General features: G+C 44.6%; 1 protein-coding gene across 1 annotated transcript in view; it reads left to right on the top strand.

The window, feature by feature from the left end:
* Nucleotides 1-18,097, top strand: part of MIPEP (mitochondrial intermediate peptidase) — an 83,971-nt gene that overhangs the window by 7,242 nt on the left and 58,632 nt on the right. The window contains exons 4-9 of the mRNA XM_068671817.1: nucleotides 9,531-9,617; nucleotides 10,789-10,852; nucleotides 12,671-12,853; nucleotides 16,360-16,516; nucleotides 16,933-16,981; nucleotides 17,596-17,656. Coding sequence (XP_068527918.1) covers nucleotides 9,531-9,617; nucleotides 10,789-10,852; nucleotides 12,671-12,853; nucleotides 16,360-16,516; nucleotides 16,933-16,981; nucleotides 17,596-17,656 — 601 coding nt within the window. The remainder of the gene's footprint in view (nucleotides 1-9,530; nucleotides 9,618-10,788; nucleotides 10,853-12,670; nucleotides 12,854-16,359; nucleotides 16,517-16,932; nucleotides 16,982-17,595; nucleotides 17,657-18,097) is intronic.

Here is an 18,097-nt window from a genome sequence, read left to right as displayed (position 1 = left end):
CTCCTCTCCTCTACGCTCCTCTCCTCTACGCTCCTCTCCTCTACGCTCCTCTCCTCTACGCTCCTCTATGCTCCTCTACGCTCCTCTCCTCTACGCTCCTCTCCTCTACGCTCCTCTACGCTCCTCTACGCTCCGCTCCTCTCCTCTACGCTCCTCTACGCTCCTCTCCTCTACGCTCCTCTCCTCTCCTCTCCTCTACGCTCCTCTCCTCTACGCTCTTCTACGCTACTCTACGCTCCTCTCCTCTCCTCTACGCTCCTCTACCCTCCTCTACCCTCCTCTACGCTCCTCTCCTCTACGCTCCTCTCCTCTACGCTCCTCTCCTCTACGCTCCTCTCCTCTACGCTCCTCTACGCTCCTCCACTCCTATGCACTCCTATACAGTCCTCTCCTCTCCTATATGCTCCTATATGCTCCTATACAGTCCTCTCCTCTCCTCTCCTATACACTCCCATACACTACTATGCACTCCTATATACTCCTATGCACTCCTATGCACTCCTATACACTCCTATACATTCCTATACACTACTATGCACTCCTATGCACTCCTCTCCTATACACTGCTATACACTGCTATGCACTCTTATACACTCCCATTCACTCCTCTCCTTTACAATCCTATATGCTCCTCTACACTCCTATACTCTCCTATACACTCCTATGCACTCCTCTCCTATACACTCCTATACACTCCCATACACTCCTCTCCTTTACAATCCTATACACTCCTCTACACTCCTATACTCTCCTATACACTCCTATGCACTCCTCTCCTATACACTCCTATAAACTCCCATACACTCGTATATACTCCTTTCCTATACACTCCTATACACTCCTCTCCTATGCACTCCTATACACTCCTATACACTCCTCTCCTCTCCTATACGCTCCTATACAGTCCTCACTTCCCCTCTCCTATACACTCCTCTCCTATACACTTTTCTACACTCCTATACGCTCCTCTACATTCCTATACACTCCTCTCCTATACACTGCCATACACTCCCATATTCTCCTCTCCTCTCCTCTCCTCTCCTCTCCTCTCCTCTCCTCTCCTCTCCTCTCCTCTCCTCTCCTCTCCTCTCCTCTCCTCTCCTCTCCTCTCCTCTCCTCTCCTCTCCTCTCCTCTCCTCTCCTCTCCTCTCCTCTCCTCTCCTCTCCTCTCCTCTCCGCTCCTCTCCGCTCCTCTCCGCTCCTCTCCGCTCCTCTCCGCTCCTCTCCGCTCCTCTCCGCTCCGCTCCTCTCCGCTCCTCTCCTCTCCGCTCCGCTCCTCTCCGCTCCTCTCCGCTCCTCTCCGCTCCTCTCCTCTCCGCTCCGCTCCGCTCCTCTACGCTCCTCTCCTCTACGCTCCTCTACGCTCCTCTACGCTCCTCTCCTCTACGCTCCTCTCCTCTACGCTCCTCTACGCTCCTCTCCTCTACGCTCCTCTCCTCTACGCTCCTCTACGCTCCTCTACGCTCCTCTCCTCTACGCTCCTCTACGCTCCTCTCCTCTGCTCTACGCTCCTCTCCTCTCCTCTACGCTCCTCTCCTCTACGCTCCTCTACGCTCCTCTCCTCTCCTCTACGCTCCTCTCCTCTACGCTCCTCTACGCTCCTCTCCTCTACGCTCCTCTCCTCTACGCTCCTCTCCTCTACGCTCCACTCCTCTCCTCTCCTCTCCTCTCCTCTCCTCTCCTCTCCTCTCCTCTCCTCTCCTCTCCTCTCCTCTCCTCTCCTCTCCTCTCCTCTCCTCTCCTCTCCTCTCCTCTCCTCTCCTCTCCTCTCCTCTCCTCTCCTCTCCTCTCCTCTCCTCTCCTCTCCTCTCCTCTCCTCTCCGCTCCGCTCCGCTCCGCTCCGCTCCGCTCCGCTCCGCTCCGCTCCTCTCCTCTCCTCTCCTCTCCTCTCCGCTCCTCCACGCTCCTCCACGCTCCTCCACGCTCCTCCACGCTCCTCCACGCTCCTCTCCTCTCCTCCACGCTCCTCTCCTCCACGCTCCTCTACGCTCCTCTCCTCTACGCTCCTCCCCTCTACGCTCCTCTACGCTCCTCTACGCTCCTCTACATTCCTCTCCTCTACGCTGCTCTCCTCTACGCTCCTCTGCTCTACGCTCCTCCACTGCTATGGACTCCTATGCACTCCTATACACTCCTCTGCTCTCCTATATGCTCCTATACGCTCCTATACAGTCCTCTCCTCTCCTATATGCTCCTATACACTCCTATACACTCCTATACGCTCCTATACACTCCTATACATTCCTATACACTACTATGCACTCCTATGCACTCCTCTCCTATACACTGCTATGCACTGCTATGCACTCCTATACACTTCTCTACACTCCTCTCCTATACACTCTTATGCACTGCTATGCACTCCTATATACTGCTATACAATCCTATACACTCCTGTACACTCCTATACACTCCTATACACTCCTGTATCCTCCTATACACTGCTATGCACTCCTATACACTCCTCTCCTATACAATCATATACACTCCTATACACTCCCATACACTCCTCTTCTATAGAATCCTATACACTCCTCTCCTATACAATCATATACACTCCTATACACTCCCATACACTCCTATGCACTCCTATACACTCCTGTACACTCCTATACACTCCTCTCCTATACACTCCTATACACTCCCATACACTCCTATACACTCTTATACACTCCTCTCCTATACGCTACTATACACTCCTCTACGCTCCGCTCCTCTACGCTCCTCTACGCTCCTCTCCTCTACGCTCCTCTCCTCTACGCTCCTCTCCTCTACGCTCCTCTCCTCTACGCTCCTCTCCTCTACGCTCCTCTCCTCTACGCTCCTCTCCTCTACGCTCCTCTCCTCTACGCTCCTCTCCTCTACGCTCCTCTCCTCCACTCCTATGTACTCCTATGCACTCCTCTCCTATACAATCCTATACACTCCTCTACACTCCTATACACTCCTATACATTCCTATACACTCCTCTCCTATAAACTCATATACACTCCCATACACTCCTATATACTCCTCTCCTATACACTCCTATACACTCCTATTCACTCCTCTCGTATACACTCCTATACGCTCCTATACAGTCCTCTCCTCTCCTATATGCTCCTATATGCTCCTAGACACTCCTATACACTCCTATACGCTCCTATACACTCCTGTACACTACTATGCACTCCTCTCCTATACACTGCTATACACCGGTATGCACTCCTATACACTTCTCTGCACTCCTCTCCTATGCACTCCTATGCACTCCTATGCACTTCTATGCACTCCTATACAATCCTATACACTCCTGTACACTACTATGCACTCCTATGCACTCCTCTCCTATACACTGCTATACACTGCTATGCACTCCTATACACTTCTCTGCACTCCTCTGCTATACACTCCTATGCACTCCTATGCACTTCTATGCACTCCTATACAATCCTATACACTCCTGTACGCTCTTATACACTCCTATACACTCCTATACACTCCTCTCCTATACAATCATATACACTCCTATACACTCCCATACACTCCTCTCGTATACAATCCTATACACTCCCATACACTCCTATGCACTCCTATACACTCCTGTACACTCCTATACACTCCTGTACACTCCTATACACTCTTATATACTCCTATACAATCCTATACACTCCTATACACTGCTATGCACTCCTATACACTCGTATACACTCCTCTCCTCTACACTCCTCTACGCTCCTCTACGCTCCTCTCCTCTACGCTCCTCTCCTCTACGCTCCTCTCCTCTACGCTCCTCTCCTCTACGCTCCTCTCCTCTACGCTCCTCTCCTCTACGCTCCTCTCCTCTACGCTCCTCTCCTCTACGCTCCTCTCCTCTACGCTCCTCTCCTCTACGCTCCTCTCCTCTACGCTCCTCTCCTCTACGCTCCTCTCCTCTACGCTCCTCTCCTCTACGCTCCTCTCCTCTACGCTCCTCTCCTCTACGCTCCTCTCCTCTACGCTCCTCTCCTCTATGCTCCTCTCCTCTACGCTCCTCTCCTCTACGCTCCTCTCCTCCACTCCTATGTACTCCTATGCACTCCTCTCCTATACAATCCTATACACTCCTCTACACTCCTCTACACTCCTATACACTCCTATACACTCCTCTCCTATACACTCCTATATACTCCTCTCCTCTCCTCTCCTCTCCTCTCCTCTCCTCTCCTCTCCTCTCCTCTCCTCTCCTCTCCTCTCCTCTCCTCTCCTCTCCTCTCCTCTCCTCTCCTCTCCTCTCCTCTCCTCTCCTCTCCTCTCCTCTCCTCTCCTCTCCTCTCCTCTCCTCTCCTCTCCTCTCCGCTCCGCTCCGCTCCGCTCCGCTCCGCTCCGCTCCTCTACGCTCCGCTCCTCTACGCTCCTCTACGCTCCTCTCCTCTACGCTCCTCTCCTCTACGCTCCTCTCCTCTCCTCTACGCTACGCTCCTCTACGCTACGCTCCTCTACGCTCCTCTACGCTCCTCTGCGCTCCTCTCCTCTCCTCTATACTCCTCTCCTCTGCGCTCCTCTACGCTCCTCTACCCTCCTCTACCCTCCTCTACGCTCCTCTCCTCTACGCTCCTCTACGCTCCTCTCCTCTACGCTCCTCTCCTCTACGCTCCTCCACTCCTATGCACTCCCATGCACTCCTATACAGTCCTCTCCTCTCCTATATGCTCCTATACGCTCCTATACAGTCCTCTCCTCTCCTATATGCTCCTATATGCTCCTATACAGTCCTCTCCTCTCCTCTCCTATACACTCCCATACACTCCTATACACTCCTATACACTACTATGCACTACTATATACTCCTATATACTGCTATGCACTCCTATACACTCCTATACACTCCTATTCCCTCCTATACACTGCTGTACATTCCTATACACTACTATGCACTCCTATGCACTCCTCTCCTATACACTGCTATACACTGCTTTGCACTCTTATACACTCCCATACACTCCTCTCCTTTACAATCCTATACGCTCCTCTAAACTCCTATACTCTCTTATACACTCCTATGCACTCCTCTCCTATACACTCCTATACACTCCCATACACTCGTATATACTCCTTTCCTATACACTTCTCTACACTCCTATACGCTCCTCTACATTCCTATACACTCCTCTCCTATAAACTCATATACACTGCCATACACTCCTCTCCTCTCCTCTCCTCTCCTCTCCTCTCCTCTCCTCTCCTCTCCTCTCCTCTCCTCTCCTCTCCTCTCCTCTCCTCTCCTCTCCTCTCCTCTCCTCTCCTCTCCTCTCCTCTCCTCTCCTCTCCTCTCCTCTCCTCTCCGCTCCTCTCCGCTCCTCTCCGCTCCTCTCCGCTCCTCTCCGCTCCTCTCCTCTCCGCTCCTCTCCTCTCCGCTCCGCTCCTCTACGCTCCTCTACGCTCCTCTCCTCTACGCTCCTCTCCTCTACGCTCCTCTCCTCTACGCTCCTCTATGCTCCTCTATGCTCCTCTCCTCTACGCTCCTCTCCTCTACGCTCCTCTACGCTCCTCTCCTCTACGCTCCTCTACGCTCCTCTCCTCTACGCTTCTCTACGCTCCTCCACTCCTATGCACTCCTATGCACTCCTATACAGTCCTCTCATCTCCTATATGCTCCTATACGCTCCTATACAGTCCTCTCCTCTCCTATATGCTCCTATATGCTCCTATACAGTCCTCTTCTCTCCTATCCTATACACTCCTTTACGCTCCTATACGCTCCTATACGCTCCTATACACTCGTCTCCTATACACTCATATACACTCCCATACACTCCTATACAGTCCTCTACGCTCCTCTCCTCTACGCTCCTCTCCTCTACGCTCCTCTCCTCTACGCTCCTCTCCTCTACGCTCTTCTACGTTCCTCTCCTCTCCTCTACACTCCTCTCCGCTCCTCTCCTCTCCTCTCCGCTCCTCTCCGCTCCTCTCCTCTCCTCTACGCTGCTCTCCTCTACGCTCCTCTCCTCTACGCTCCTCTCCTCTACGCTCCTCTCCTCTACGCTCCTCTCCTCTACGCTCCTCTCCTCTACGCTCCTCTACGCTCCTCTACGCTCCTCCACTCCTATGCACTCCTATGCACTCCTATACAGTTCTCTCCTCTCCTATATGCTCCTATACGCTCCTATACAGTCCTCTCCTCTCCTATATGCTCCTATATGCTCCTATACAGTCCTCTCCAGTCCTCTCCTCTCCTATATGCTCCTATACGCTCCTATACAGTCCTCTCCTCTCCTATATGCTCCTATATGCTCCTATACACTCCTATACACTCCTATACGCTCCTGTACACTCCTATACACTACTATGCACTCCTCTCCTATACACTGCTATACACTGCTATGCACTCCTATACACTTCTCTACACTCCTCTCCTATACACTCCTATGCACTCGTATGCACTCCTATTCAATCCTATACACTCCTATACACTACTATGCACTCCTATGCACTCCTCTCCTATACACTACTATGCACTGCTATGCACTCCTATACACTTCTCTACACTCCTCTCCTATGCACTCCTATGCACTCTTATACACTCCTATAAACTCCTGTACACTCCTATACACTCCTGTATCCTCCTATAAACTGCTATGCACTCCTCTCCTCTCCTCTCCTCTCCTCTCCTCTCCTCTCCTCTCCTCTCCTCTCCTCTCCTCTCCTCTCCTCTCCTCTCCTCTCCTCTCCTCTCCTCTCCTCTCCTCTCCTCTCCTCTCCTCTCCTCTCCTCTCCTCTCCTCTCCTCTCCTCTCCTCTCCTCTCCTCTCCTCTCCTCTCCTCTCCTCTCCTCTCCTCTCCTCTCCTCTCCTCTCCTCTCCTCTCCTCTCCTCTCCTCTCCTCTCCTCTCCTCTCCTCTCCTCTCCTCTCCTCTCCTCTCCTCTCCTCTCCTCTCCTCTCCTCTCCTCTCCTCTCCTCTCCTCTCCTATGCGCTCCTCTCCTATGCACTCCTCTCCTCTCCTATGCACTCCTCTCCTCTCCTATGCACTCCTCTCCTCTCCTCTCCTCTCCTCTCCTCTCCTCTCCTCTCCTCTCCTCTCCTCTCCTATGCACTCCTATGCACTCCTATGCACTCCTATGCACTTTTCTCCTATACACTGCTATACACTGCTATGCACTCCTATACACTTTTCTCCTATACACTGCTATACACTGCTATGCACTCCTATACACTTTTCTCCTATACACTGCTATACACTGCTATGCACTCCTATACACTTTTCTCCTATACACTGCTATACACTGCTATGCACTCCTATACACTTTTCTCCTATACACTGCTATACACTGCTATGCACTCCTATACACTTTTCTCCTATACACTGCTATACACTGCTATGCACTCCTATACACTTTTCTCCTATACACTGCTATACACTGCTATGCACTCCTATACACTTTTCTCCTATACACTGCTATACACTGCTATGCACTCCTATACACTTTTCTCCTATACACTGCTATACACTGCTATGCACTCCTATACACTTTTCTCCTATACACTGCTATACACTGCTATGCACTCCTATACACTTTTCTCCTATACACTGCTATACACTGCTATGCACTCCTATATACTCCTATACAGTCCTGTACACTCCTGTACACTCCTGTACACTGCTATGCACTCCTATGCACGCCTATGCACTCCTCTCCTATACACTCGTATACACTCCTATACACTCCTCTCCTATACACTCCCATACACTCCTCCTCTACGCTCCTCTATGCTCCTCTACGCCTCTCCCTCTCCCTCTCCCTCTCCCTCTCCCTCTCCCTCTCCCTCTCCCTCTCCCTCTCCCTCTCCCTCTCCCTCTCCCTCTCCCTCTCCCTCTCCCTCTCCCCTCTCCCCTCTCCCCTCTCCCCTCTCGCTCTCCCTCTCCCTCTCCCTCTCCTAAATCTAAATTCTGAAAGTTACCTCTGTGATCCAGCAGTGCATCAGCTGGTAAGCTTTGTGACTGAAGAGGCTGAAACGAATTCTAAGATGTCATTTCAGCAAAACTGTTGCTTTAGTCTTGCCATTGTGTTTGGGAAACCCTTCACTTGCAACTGGATTTTTGAGGACTTAGGTTGATCACACTGTCTATAACAATATGACCTGAATATCCGAATGCTACTTCCAATTTAAAATTAGTTAAAAGGAGAAAATATTCAAAATTAACATGAAACTCAGAGATGGATAAGTTATTGTAAAAGTTCAAAACTAGCTATTGCTGAGCGTTCATTTGCCAAGCCTCTCTCCATCATAGCTGAAAGGTCCTGGCAGTCAGCTGAACCCGGGGACCTGGGCAAGCCTGAGAAGTGGGCCTATGGTTTATTGCTAATGAGGTTCAGCAAGTCCAAGCGCAAGGTGCTGCACATGGGTTGCAGCAATCCCAGACAGGAGCACAGACTGGGAGAAGAACTCACTGAGAGCAGCCCTGCAGAGAAGGACCTGGGGGATCTGGTGGACAAAAGGCCCAACACGAGCCAGCAGTGCGTGCCTGCAGCCCAGAAGGCCAACTGCGTCCTGGGCTGCACCAACAGAGGGGTGGGCAGCAGGTGGAGGGAGGGGATTGTGCCCCTCTGCTCTGCCCTGGTGAGGCCCCACTTGGAGTGCTGCGTCCAGGGCTGGGGCCCCAGCACCAGAAGGATGTGGGGGTGCAGAAGCTTCCTGCACCTCAACTGATTTAAGAAGTTAGTGCTTGGGGCTGACAGGCTGAGGGCTGCTAATTTCTGTGGGTATGCTGATGTGTGTATGTGCATATCCTACATTCCCTGCTGTGATTCTGACCCAGTAATCAAGGTCAGTATACCTGCCTGTAGTAAACCAGCCAGCAATCTGATGGAAGTAGTACTCTGGCACAGAACAGTGAGCAGCTGGAAATGTTCTGGGGATGGTAAGCTCTCAATCTACCACAGTGGCAGCCAGAACATTTACCTGATGGCAAGCTTGGGCACAGGTTTCAAAATAAGGATAGAAAACGGATAGAAAACATCTAAGGATAGAAAACAGTTCTCACACCTTCATGCTCTCACCATGATTATCATTGTATGTGGAAAATAATCTGCCAGACTTGTTTGTATTTGCCACAAAATGCCATCCAGAAGGATCTTCCTGTTAGAAGAACAAGACCTATTTCCAGGCCAGTTTGTCCACACATCCTTTGTACGTTAATTTTGTAGTTTTTCAGTGTTGTTGTGAACTGGAAAACATTTTGAAAATGCTTTTTTTTTTTAGTGTTGTCTCAGTAAATACTAAGCTCTGACTTTCTGTTTTACCAAAAGGATTGTTAGGCATTGGAATGGGCTGCCCAGGGAAGTGGTGCAGTCACCATACCTGGAGGTCTTTAAAAGACATTTAGATGTTGAACTTAGTGATATGGTTTAGTGGAGGACTTGTTAGCGTTAGGTCAGAGGTTGGACTCGATGATCTTGAAGGTCTCTTCCAACCTAGACAATTCTGTGATTCTGTGACTTTGAATGAGTAGTATCAAGAGACTGAAATGTTTTTTGTTGCTTATGGATGATTCTTTTACTCTGTCTTTCCAGATTGAATACAGATGTTGAACTGTGCCAGAGTTTGAGACAGCTGCTAGCTGATGAAGTTATTATGAATTCCCTAGATCCAGAAACCAGGTACTTACTAATAATGTTCATAGATGTTTAAATAGTATATATCATTCCTTACTGAGCTAATACTTTGTGTTTTATCCACTTAATTTATGCATCTGGAAAGCATACTGTATTTCTGTGACAAATTTATTAGTTATTACTAAATCACCTGTACATGAGTTAGGAAGTATGTAGTTCTGCAGTCTTGGAGAATGTCTCTGTGACTGTAGAGCACAAGATATATTTAAACTGCATTACTGAGATCTTAAAAAACAAACAAACAAACAAAAAAAAAACAAACCAAAAAACAAACAAACAAAAAAAAACCAATAGAATTTAAGATTTTCTGTAATATCATCTTGTTGAAAATGAGGTGCTCTTCTGTGGTGTTTATGTCAAAGTGTTTAACAATAAACATAGGGAACAGACTTAAATAACTTAATTTCAGTTTGAGTAAACTGAAATCAGTGGGCTTTATTCAGCTTGAGAATATCAGGTGTAATACTTGAGTTTTAGAGGTAGTCTGGAGTCCACTAGAAAAATTCGTAATACATAATGCCATCATTGATACTTGAGGAAAAAATAAGAACTCATTTATTCCTGGAACTTCTGAGTTGCAACAGGAATTTTTATCTTTCAAAATCAGATTATCAATCACATTATCAGAATATTTACTTAAATTGTACTTTATGATTGCTGTAACATGTTTTATTAGCTGCTTATTCAGTTATAGTTTTGAATTAATTTTTCCCTGACATGGTTAGACAAGCTTAATGCCTAATCTTTGCTCATCTTAAGAGTAAGTTATTTTCTTCACCTTCTTTCCCAATAATCAAAGGGTAGTAGTTTTGAAGAGGTCATTTTCTGATTATTAAGAATAAACGAAGTATAAAATTAAAAAGGTAATTTGCACAAATTGGGTAACCATCTATATGAATGTTGTAGAATTATTTTTGAAAAATATTTTTAATGTGGATGACAGAAATATCTACAAAAGAAAAATCCTGTCACTGAGTAACTATTAAGGGCCTAAAACATAGGAGGTCTGTGTCCATAATAACAGTACTCATAACAGTGGAATAAATAATTGTATCCTCTGTAAAAGATGTCAAACATAACTACTAAAGGTAAAAGCTGTGAAGAAATTATGCTTATCAAATGAGGCTGTTTTAACAGGGATTTACTGTATTTTTAGGCGAGTGGCAGAACTTTTTATGTTTGATTTTGAGATCAGTGGCATTCATTTGGATGAAGAAAAGGTAATTTTTTGCTACAATATGTGAATAGAAATTTGCCTGACAATCAAAGACAAGGTAATGAAATCTGCAGGGCATGAATCGTGATTCTGGGTCGATTTGATCCAAGAATCACACTGTCCTCTGTGGAATTTTGTCTTCTCAAAAGTAGTGAATTTTGTCTGTTGAGTCACTTTTAGAGTGTTTTTTAATGTTGTTTTAGATGTTAGTTGGCTGTTCTTTCCAGTTTGGCCCTTACCATTCCTTTCTCTGTTAAGGAGAGTTATAAGCAAGTCCTGGGAACCTGCATCCTTTGACTAGTGTCTGCATCAGATATTTTAAATAAGTGCTTAGCTGTCTGAGCAGCTCATTTAGAGGGAGAAATGCAGCACCTCATGCACTGTGATGACAGGTTAATCAAGTAGAGCATTATAGAAGGAATCAGGTGTGTGGTAGCCAGAGCTAACATAGCTAGAAGTTGCAAATTTAATGTGCATTTGAATGTCTGGGCATGGCCTGATTATTTCTCTTGGAGCTTTGACATGTTTTTGCAGTAGTGAATGATGGATTTGCCAAAACTAGCAGCTTTCACTGTGATTTGTGCTATGGATGCTCTGTTGGGTGTCTGTTCATAGCTCATATCCCTGTGTAAATTAATACCTTATTTATTTGAGGTATGCCCTCAAAAAAGGTCTGTACAAAGACTCTTTTACCAGATTTATGTGGTGAAGTTACTCTAAAAAGCATTGTCGTGATGGCGGTTTGCAAACTGAATGTGCTTCTAGAATATGTTCCTTACAATTACGTTGTACAACAAACAACTCTGAAACCTGTACTCTGGATTTTGTTTTTGATTTGTCTTTTTTTTTTGTTTTTTTTTTTTACCGTGACAATTGTCTCTGTGATGCTTTATCCCTCTCCAGTTACAATTTCACTTGCACCTTGTTTTTGCATATTTTCCTCTTCTTCCCCTGCCTCTTCCACTTTTTCTTCTTCTATTACATTTGCTCAGTGTTTCTTTTCACTGTCATTTCAGACTGCAGAATCCCTTCATAACTTGAAATTTACTTTTTCTGTTACAGAGAATTTCTGCTTTTTAAAATAAAACTTAAAAGATGTATCTTAAAGAGTAAAAACGAGAGGACAGGTCTGCAGGTTTTGTCATTCTTTTCACATTACCAAGTACATTGTGTCTGTACCCTCCACCTTTTCTTTTGAGCTATGAACCCACAGGCCACAGAGAGCATACTCTACTAACATGAGCCCGTTCACTGAAGCAATTGAAGTCTTTGATTGTAGGGATAAATGTGTGAAATACTGTACTGGTGGTGTTAAAACACTAAATCACAAATTCCTCGGGGACAGGTTGAAATAACATAAATGCCTTGTGGTCTGCAGAAAATACTGCAATACAAACAGTAACAAGAGAACTGTATTCGGTATCTACTTAGATTTATTCAGGATGCTGGTAGGATTTATCCCTCTTCAATGTGCTTAATTTTTTCTCCTTGATATTTTACATGGCAATCAGGTTAGGCATAGTTTTCTAAGCACTTATCAAGTAGTTAGCAAAGCCTATGTAAATTCTACCTAAACTGCACTTTCTTATTGTTGAAACATAGACATTTTCTTTTAAATTTCAATTCTGTATGAAATTATATATCTGATCTTTCTCTTGTGAACTTCTGCTGTACCTTAGGGTTTTGTTGATGCTGTAGGTCTAATTGTAAATGTAGTATTTTCTGCATAATTTCTGGGAAGGTTAAGATTTTGGAAACTTTTGAGTCCTGTTTGAACCATACCTGAAGATACTGTGTATTTTGTACTTTATTTCTCTTACAGCGTAAAAAAGCAGTCAACCTCAACGTCAGAATCTTGGATTTATGTAATGAATTTCTGACAGGAACTCACCTTCCCAATAAGATTGACAAGCACATTTTGCCAGAGCATATTCGGTATAATTTTATAGCTGAGGGCAATTATGTGCAAGTTGCTGGTCTGCACGCTGACTGTCCTGATGATCTGGTGAGTACTTCCCAAGTCTGCTTTGGCATATTCTATAGCAATAGTGCATACCATTTTTTTAATTGTTATTCAGGCAAATGCAAGTGGTTTATGACTATGATGTTATGAGTAACAAGGAAGAACTGTTTTAGAATATGGTAATTGATGGCAGCTGTGGCTGTGGCAGCTATGAAATAGTGAAGTTCCTGAATGGATTAAGGAAGAAGAGAGGTAGAATTCAGAACATGGATTTCAGGCAAGCGTGCTTCAGTTTATTCAGCAAACTGGGAGGTTAGATCCCATGGGATGCAGCTGTGAAGGGTAAAGATGCTCAGGAAATCTGTCAGTTCTTTAAAGATAACATCCAAGGACAAGAATGATACCAGGATACCTGTTACCAGCTTATGCTGAGAATTAGAAAGCCAGGCAGACTTAACAGGAGTTAAGTCTGCCAGCAGGGAAGTCATGGCAGCAGACAGGAGGTGGAAGCAGGTACAAGGCACAAGGGAGCAATTTAGAAACACTGCCTGTACATGTGGGGATGGTATTAGGAAGCCCAAAGCTCAACTAGAGTGGAGACTTGTAAAGGACATCAAAAGCAACAAGAAGAGCATCTACTGCTGCTTGAGCACCAACAGGCTGAACAAAGAAAATGTGGGCTTAGTACTGAGTAAGGTGACTTAGTTACAGCAGACACAGATAAGGCTGAGATGCTAATTGCTTTCTTTGCCTCAGTGTTCACCAGAAAGGTCTTCCAGGCCTCTGTACTTACTGAAAGAGTTCCAAGAGAAGAACAGCCAGCTGTAGATGAGGACCCAGTTTGGGATGACTTGAGAGAACCTGCACAAGTCTTTGGGGTCAGATGGGCAGCATCCAAAGGTTTAGAGAGAACTGGCTTAATGTCCTTGAAAGGCTTGATGTCCCTGGCAGCTTGTGAATACCAGGGAAGAACACCACCCACAACATACTCAGAAAGACCAAATAAACAATCTGGGGAGCTACAGGCAGTTTAGCTTCACTTAGGTCCCTGGAAAGATGAATCAAGGAGCAATCCAAGTTAGATTAGTCTAACTTGGATTAGTCTAACTTGTATTGATGGACAACCAGATGTGTAAAAAATTAATGATGTGATTAGATTCAGAGAGTGGTGAGTAAAGTGTTATACTCTCCTGAAAGGCTGGTAATGAAAGAAGTGTTGCAGGGTCCCTCCTGGGGCCTGTCCTGTTTTACATCTTTGTCGATGACCTAGAGGAGGTGGCAGTGCTTGCACACCAAGTTTGCACATCGTGTCAGATTAGGAGGAATATACCCAACAATTTTAGTAATTGCTGATGATGCTTTTCTTAATAGAATTCATTTAGAAGGTGTTCATAAATTGGAAATGAATTTAGACTCTTTAAAATGTGGCAGTGGTTCTTCAGTCTTCAAGATGTCATACATTCCTTGAGTCACAACTCTTCAGTGTTCTGTGTTCATTTCCATAAAGCAATTAGGGTGACTCTGAAATCTTTTTTATCATGAAAAAGAGAAAAGCTGGCTGTGGTAGAACCCCAGCTGTAGTGTTTATTCTCTGTAGGAAATGAAAATTTAATTAAAATTATGGCACTGAGGGGATGTAGATAAAGGAGTAATACTCACTGTAAGTCATCTATAAACTTGCCCTGGAAATGGTATGATCTGCAGAATTGCTACTGAAGCTACAAGTAATACATCAATTAAAGAATGCAGTTCTCTGAGTCAGGTATTTGGAGAAGCTCTTTGGAAATCATAAAATTTAGGTTGGAAGGGATCTATGACACTTGTCAGTTCAAGCTTGATCCTGTTCAGAGCAAGATCAAGCAGATCAGGTTGCTCAGGGCCATTTTCCAGGTGAGTTTTGAATGCTTTCCAGGGATGGAGATTGCACTATCTCTGGACAAGCCGTACCCTAGTGTTTGACCACTCTCACTGTTATTTTTTTTTCCTGGTATTAAATTAGAAATTTTTACCTGCCAGCTTGTGTCCATTACATCTCATCCTCCTGTTCTGCACCTCCAAGTAGTTCAAGATTAAGATCTCTCCTGAGACATTTCTTCCTTGGTTTGGTGAAATGCAGCTCTCTCAGCCTCCATTCGGAGTCATGTGCTTCAGCCCCTGCATGTACTGGTGACCATATGCTGGACCAACTCCACTTTGTGTTTTTCTTGTCCTGGGGATCCCAACTCTGAATTCAGTGCTTGAAACGTAGTCTGAAAAGTACTAAATAGGGAGAAGTAATCACTTCCGTGGTCTGTATTCTTCCTAGCAGAGCTCAGTGTGCTGTTGACATTAGCCACAAAGGCACACTGCAGTGTTCAAGGAAGGGGAAGTATCTCACTTTATATGCATTTTTTAATGAAAGACTGGTGGAAGAGAATAGGTACAAAATGACTTGTGAATTACTGTTGTCATATTTATTTAGTCTACAGGATCCTCATGAGAGGAGAGCAAAGGGGCAGGTGCTGATCTCTTCTCTCTGGTAAATGGTGATAGGAACCTGAGGGAATGGCATGGGGAGGGTCAGGCTGGTTGTTAGGGAAAGGTTCTGCACCCAGAGGGTGGTCGGGCACTGGGACAGGCTCCCCAGGGCAGTGGTCATGGCTCCGAGCCTGTTGGAGTTCAAGAAGCATTTGGACAGTGCTCTCAGACACGTGGTTGGATTTTGGGTGGTCCTGTGTGGAGCCAGGAGTTGGACTCAATGATCCTTGTGGGTCCCTTCCAGCTTGGGATATTCTGTGATGTGGCAATTCCAAACCCAGGGCCTGCATTCTTATTGAGTGTTTGATCTAAAAGAGAAGCTTATTTTGAAGGAAAGGAACCATAAGTTGTTGTTGTCTTTCTTAAGCCTGTTTGATGTGTACAAAATAAAGGTTTTCCTCAATTGGTTTGTGAAATACAAAAAGCATTTTACCACAGTTGCTGAGGCTTGAGATGATTTTTTTTTTGAGAGTTACAATAAAAATAAATAGGAGTAAGACGGGTTGTCCGTGGGCAGATGGACAGACTAATAGATTGCTGCTTCAAAAGAAATAAAGCTTTTTTCTTCCTCTTCTTTCTGTCCCCTGCCCCCGTCTCTGGTTCTTATCAGATCATTTCAGGAGCCAGTTTAACTGACATGCAGAGGACAATTTAGCTTTCTTCGAGTTTATTTTCAGAGCTTTTAGTGAGTTAAGGCAGCTCACAAAGGAACACAGATGTTGTCGCAGGGAGAGAGGCCATGAGCAGAGAGGGGACTGTTGACAGGAGTAGAGAACAGGACCCTTTTTAGCAGACTTGAACGGTTAGGTTGTCTCATTGCATTTCCTCATTCCATCTTTGAGGGGTAAGAAAGCAGTAATTGTCAGACAGTTGTAATTACTATTATTAAATAGTTGTAGGCCTTTTCTTACCACTATCAATGAAATACAGCTGTAATGCCATTACAATCTGTACAGGTTGTAATGCCAATGTCGTTGCTTGTTTCCTTAAGAGTTATACTGTACTAATGTGACTTTTTTCTTTCATATTAGGTGCGAGAAGCTGCTTACAAGATTTTTCTTTACCCAAATGCTGAGCAACTGAGCCGTTTGGAAGAACTGCTTGCTAGCAGAAACAGCCTGGCACAGCTGGTTGGGTATGACACCTTTGCCCACAGGGCTCTTCAGGGAACAATGGCCAAAAATCCAGGTATAAGGCATATGGGGAAGGATATGCTGAGAAATCAAATGCTCTGTGTTAGGTATGAAGTTAAAAGCTGCTCGTTTGTTTTGCTAAGTTTACACATATTTGTCCCTGTGAAGTTTCTCGTTGCAGTCACACTTAGCTATGGGAAGTACTCATGTTTTCAGTAAATGGCAGTACTTACCAAGTGGGGATCGGTGCTTTTGTTCAGAATTAGTGTTCACACCTTATATTAGGAAGTTTCCATTATTCCAGCATATAACGACGTGAATGTGGTACTGAATTCTCTTGAAATAATGACACAGTGGTCAATAGTGTAGTTTGTTCTAGGGACACTTGATTTGTTCAGGATGTTCTGATCTGAACATAAAGCCTTTTAAGGGATGGAGTCACTTTCTAATTTTTTTATTTTTTACTTCTAGAGACAGTAACACAGTTTCTGGAGAAGCTTTCTGACCAGTTGTCTAAAAGGTATGTCTTTTTCACTAAGTTACTTTGTAAGCATAGTTTTATTCCCGGAACAGAGGTACTCCGTGTACTCAAAAGTCAGTCATTGCTGCTTGTTATGGGTTCTGATGGAATAAAAAGCAAAACTTTCTCAGAGCCTTGAGGAGAGCTATTAGAATAAATTCTGTGAACAGAGAACAGCCAAGTCTGAATACAGGTGATGTTCCAAGAAATTCAGGCAACAGCACAGAAGTTTAAGTGTTAAAGGACACCTCTTGTGTTCTCACCATATGCACAATGCGATATATTTTACATCCATGAGCAAATTTCTGTTTATACTGCTTGCTTCCCTTAATTCCACACAGCATAAAACAGTTTCATCACTGCGTATTAATGGGGTGTATTGTCAGAAAGAGAATGCTTAGGATGGGCACAACCAGAGTAAGAGAGACTTGTTTGAAGGTACCCGAATGAGAGATCCAAAAAGGAAAAGTTCTTTTACTGTAAGGGCCTTTCGTTTTATAGCATAGTAACAGTCTTTGACGATAGGCTTTTGTTAGGACAGAATGTTCTTTTATGTTGTATTATATTGCTCAAAAATCTTTCCTGATCACTTTCATCATAAAAATATTTTTCAGAACTCAAAAAGACTTTGAAATGATGACAAAGATGAAAATGAAGCTTAACCCCCGGAATTCAGTAAGTTAAATTTACATCTACGTTGAATTTTTTTTAATATAGTATAAGCTAACCTTGTTTTACATGAAAAATCAGCTCAATTTTAGCGTACAACATGTAGCATAACTGCAAAGAGGTACTTTCCATCTTCTTGTTTTAAGTGGTTTTTAACTTCCTAGCTGCTATTACTATTAAAAACAGCCATTGAGTGCAGGATGGCAGTTGGTTTATACAAAGTGATAATACTTTTTAAAAAAAAATTAATGGACTCTTTTTTTTTTCTTGAAATCTGGTATAAAGTCCCACTGCATATTTGAATAAGAAATATGGTGTGAAAGCAAATTTAAAAATCAAACAAACAAACAAACAAAAAAAAACAGGTTTCAAATTGTGGAATATGATATTATTTCTGATGATGAATTTAGCACTGAATGTTTTCCACTATGTTTTAAAGTTCTGTGA

This window comes from Anas acuta, chromosome 1 (genome assembly GCF_963932015.1).
Source record: "Anas acuta chromosome 1, bAnaAcu1.1, whole genome shotgun sequence".
Lineage (NCBI taxonomy): Eukaryota > Metazoa > Chordata > Aves > Anseriformes > Anatidae > Anas > Anas acuta.
The sequence above is the reverse complement of the archived record's forward strand: the minus strand, read 5'-3'. Positions and strand labels throughout refer to the sequence as shown.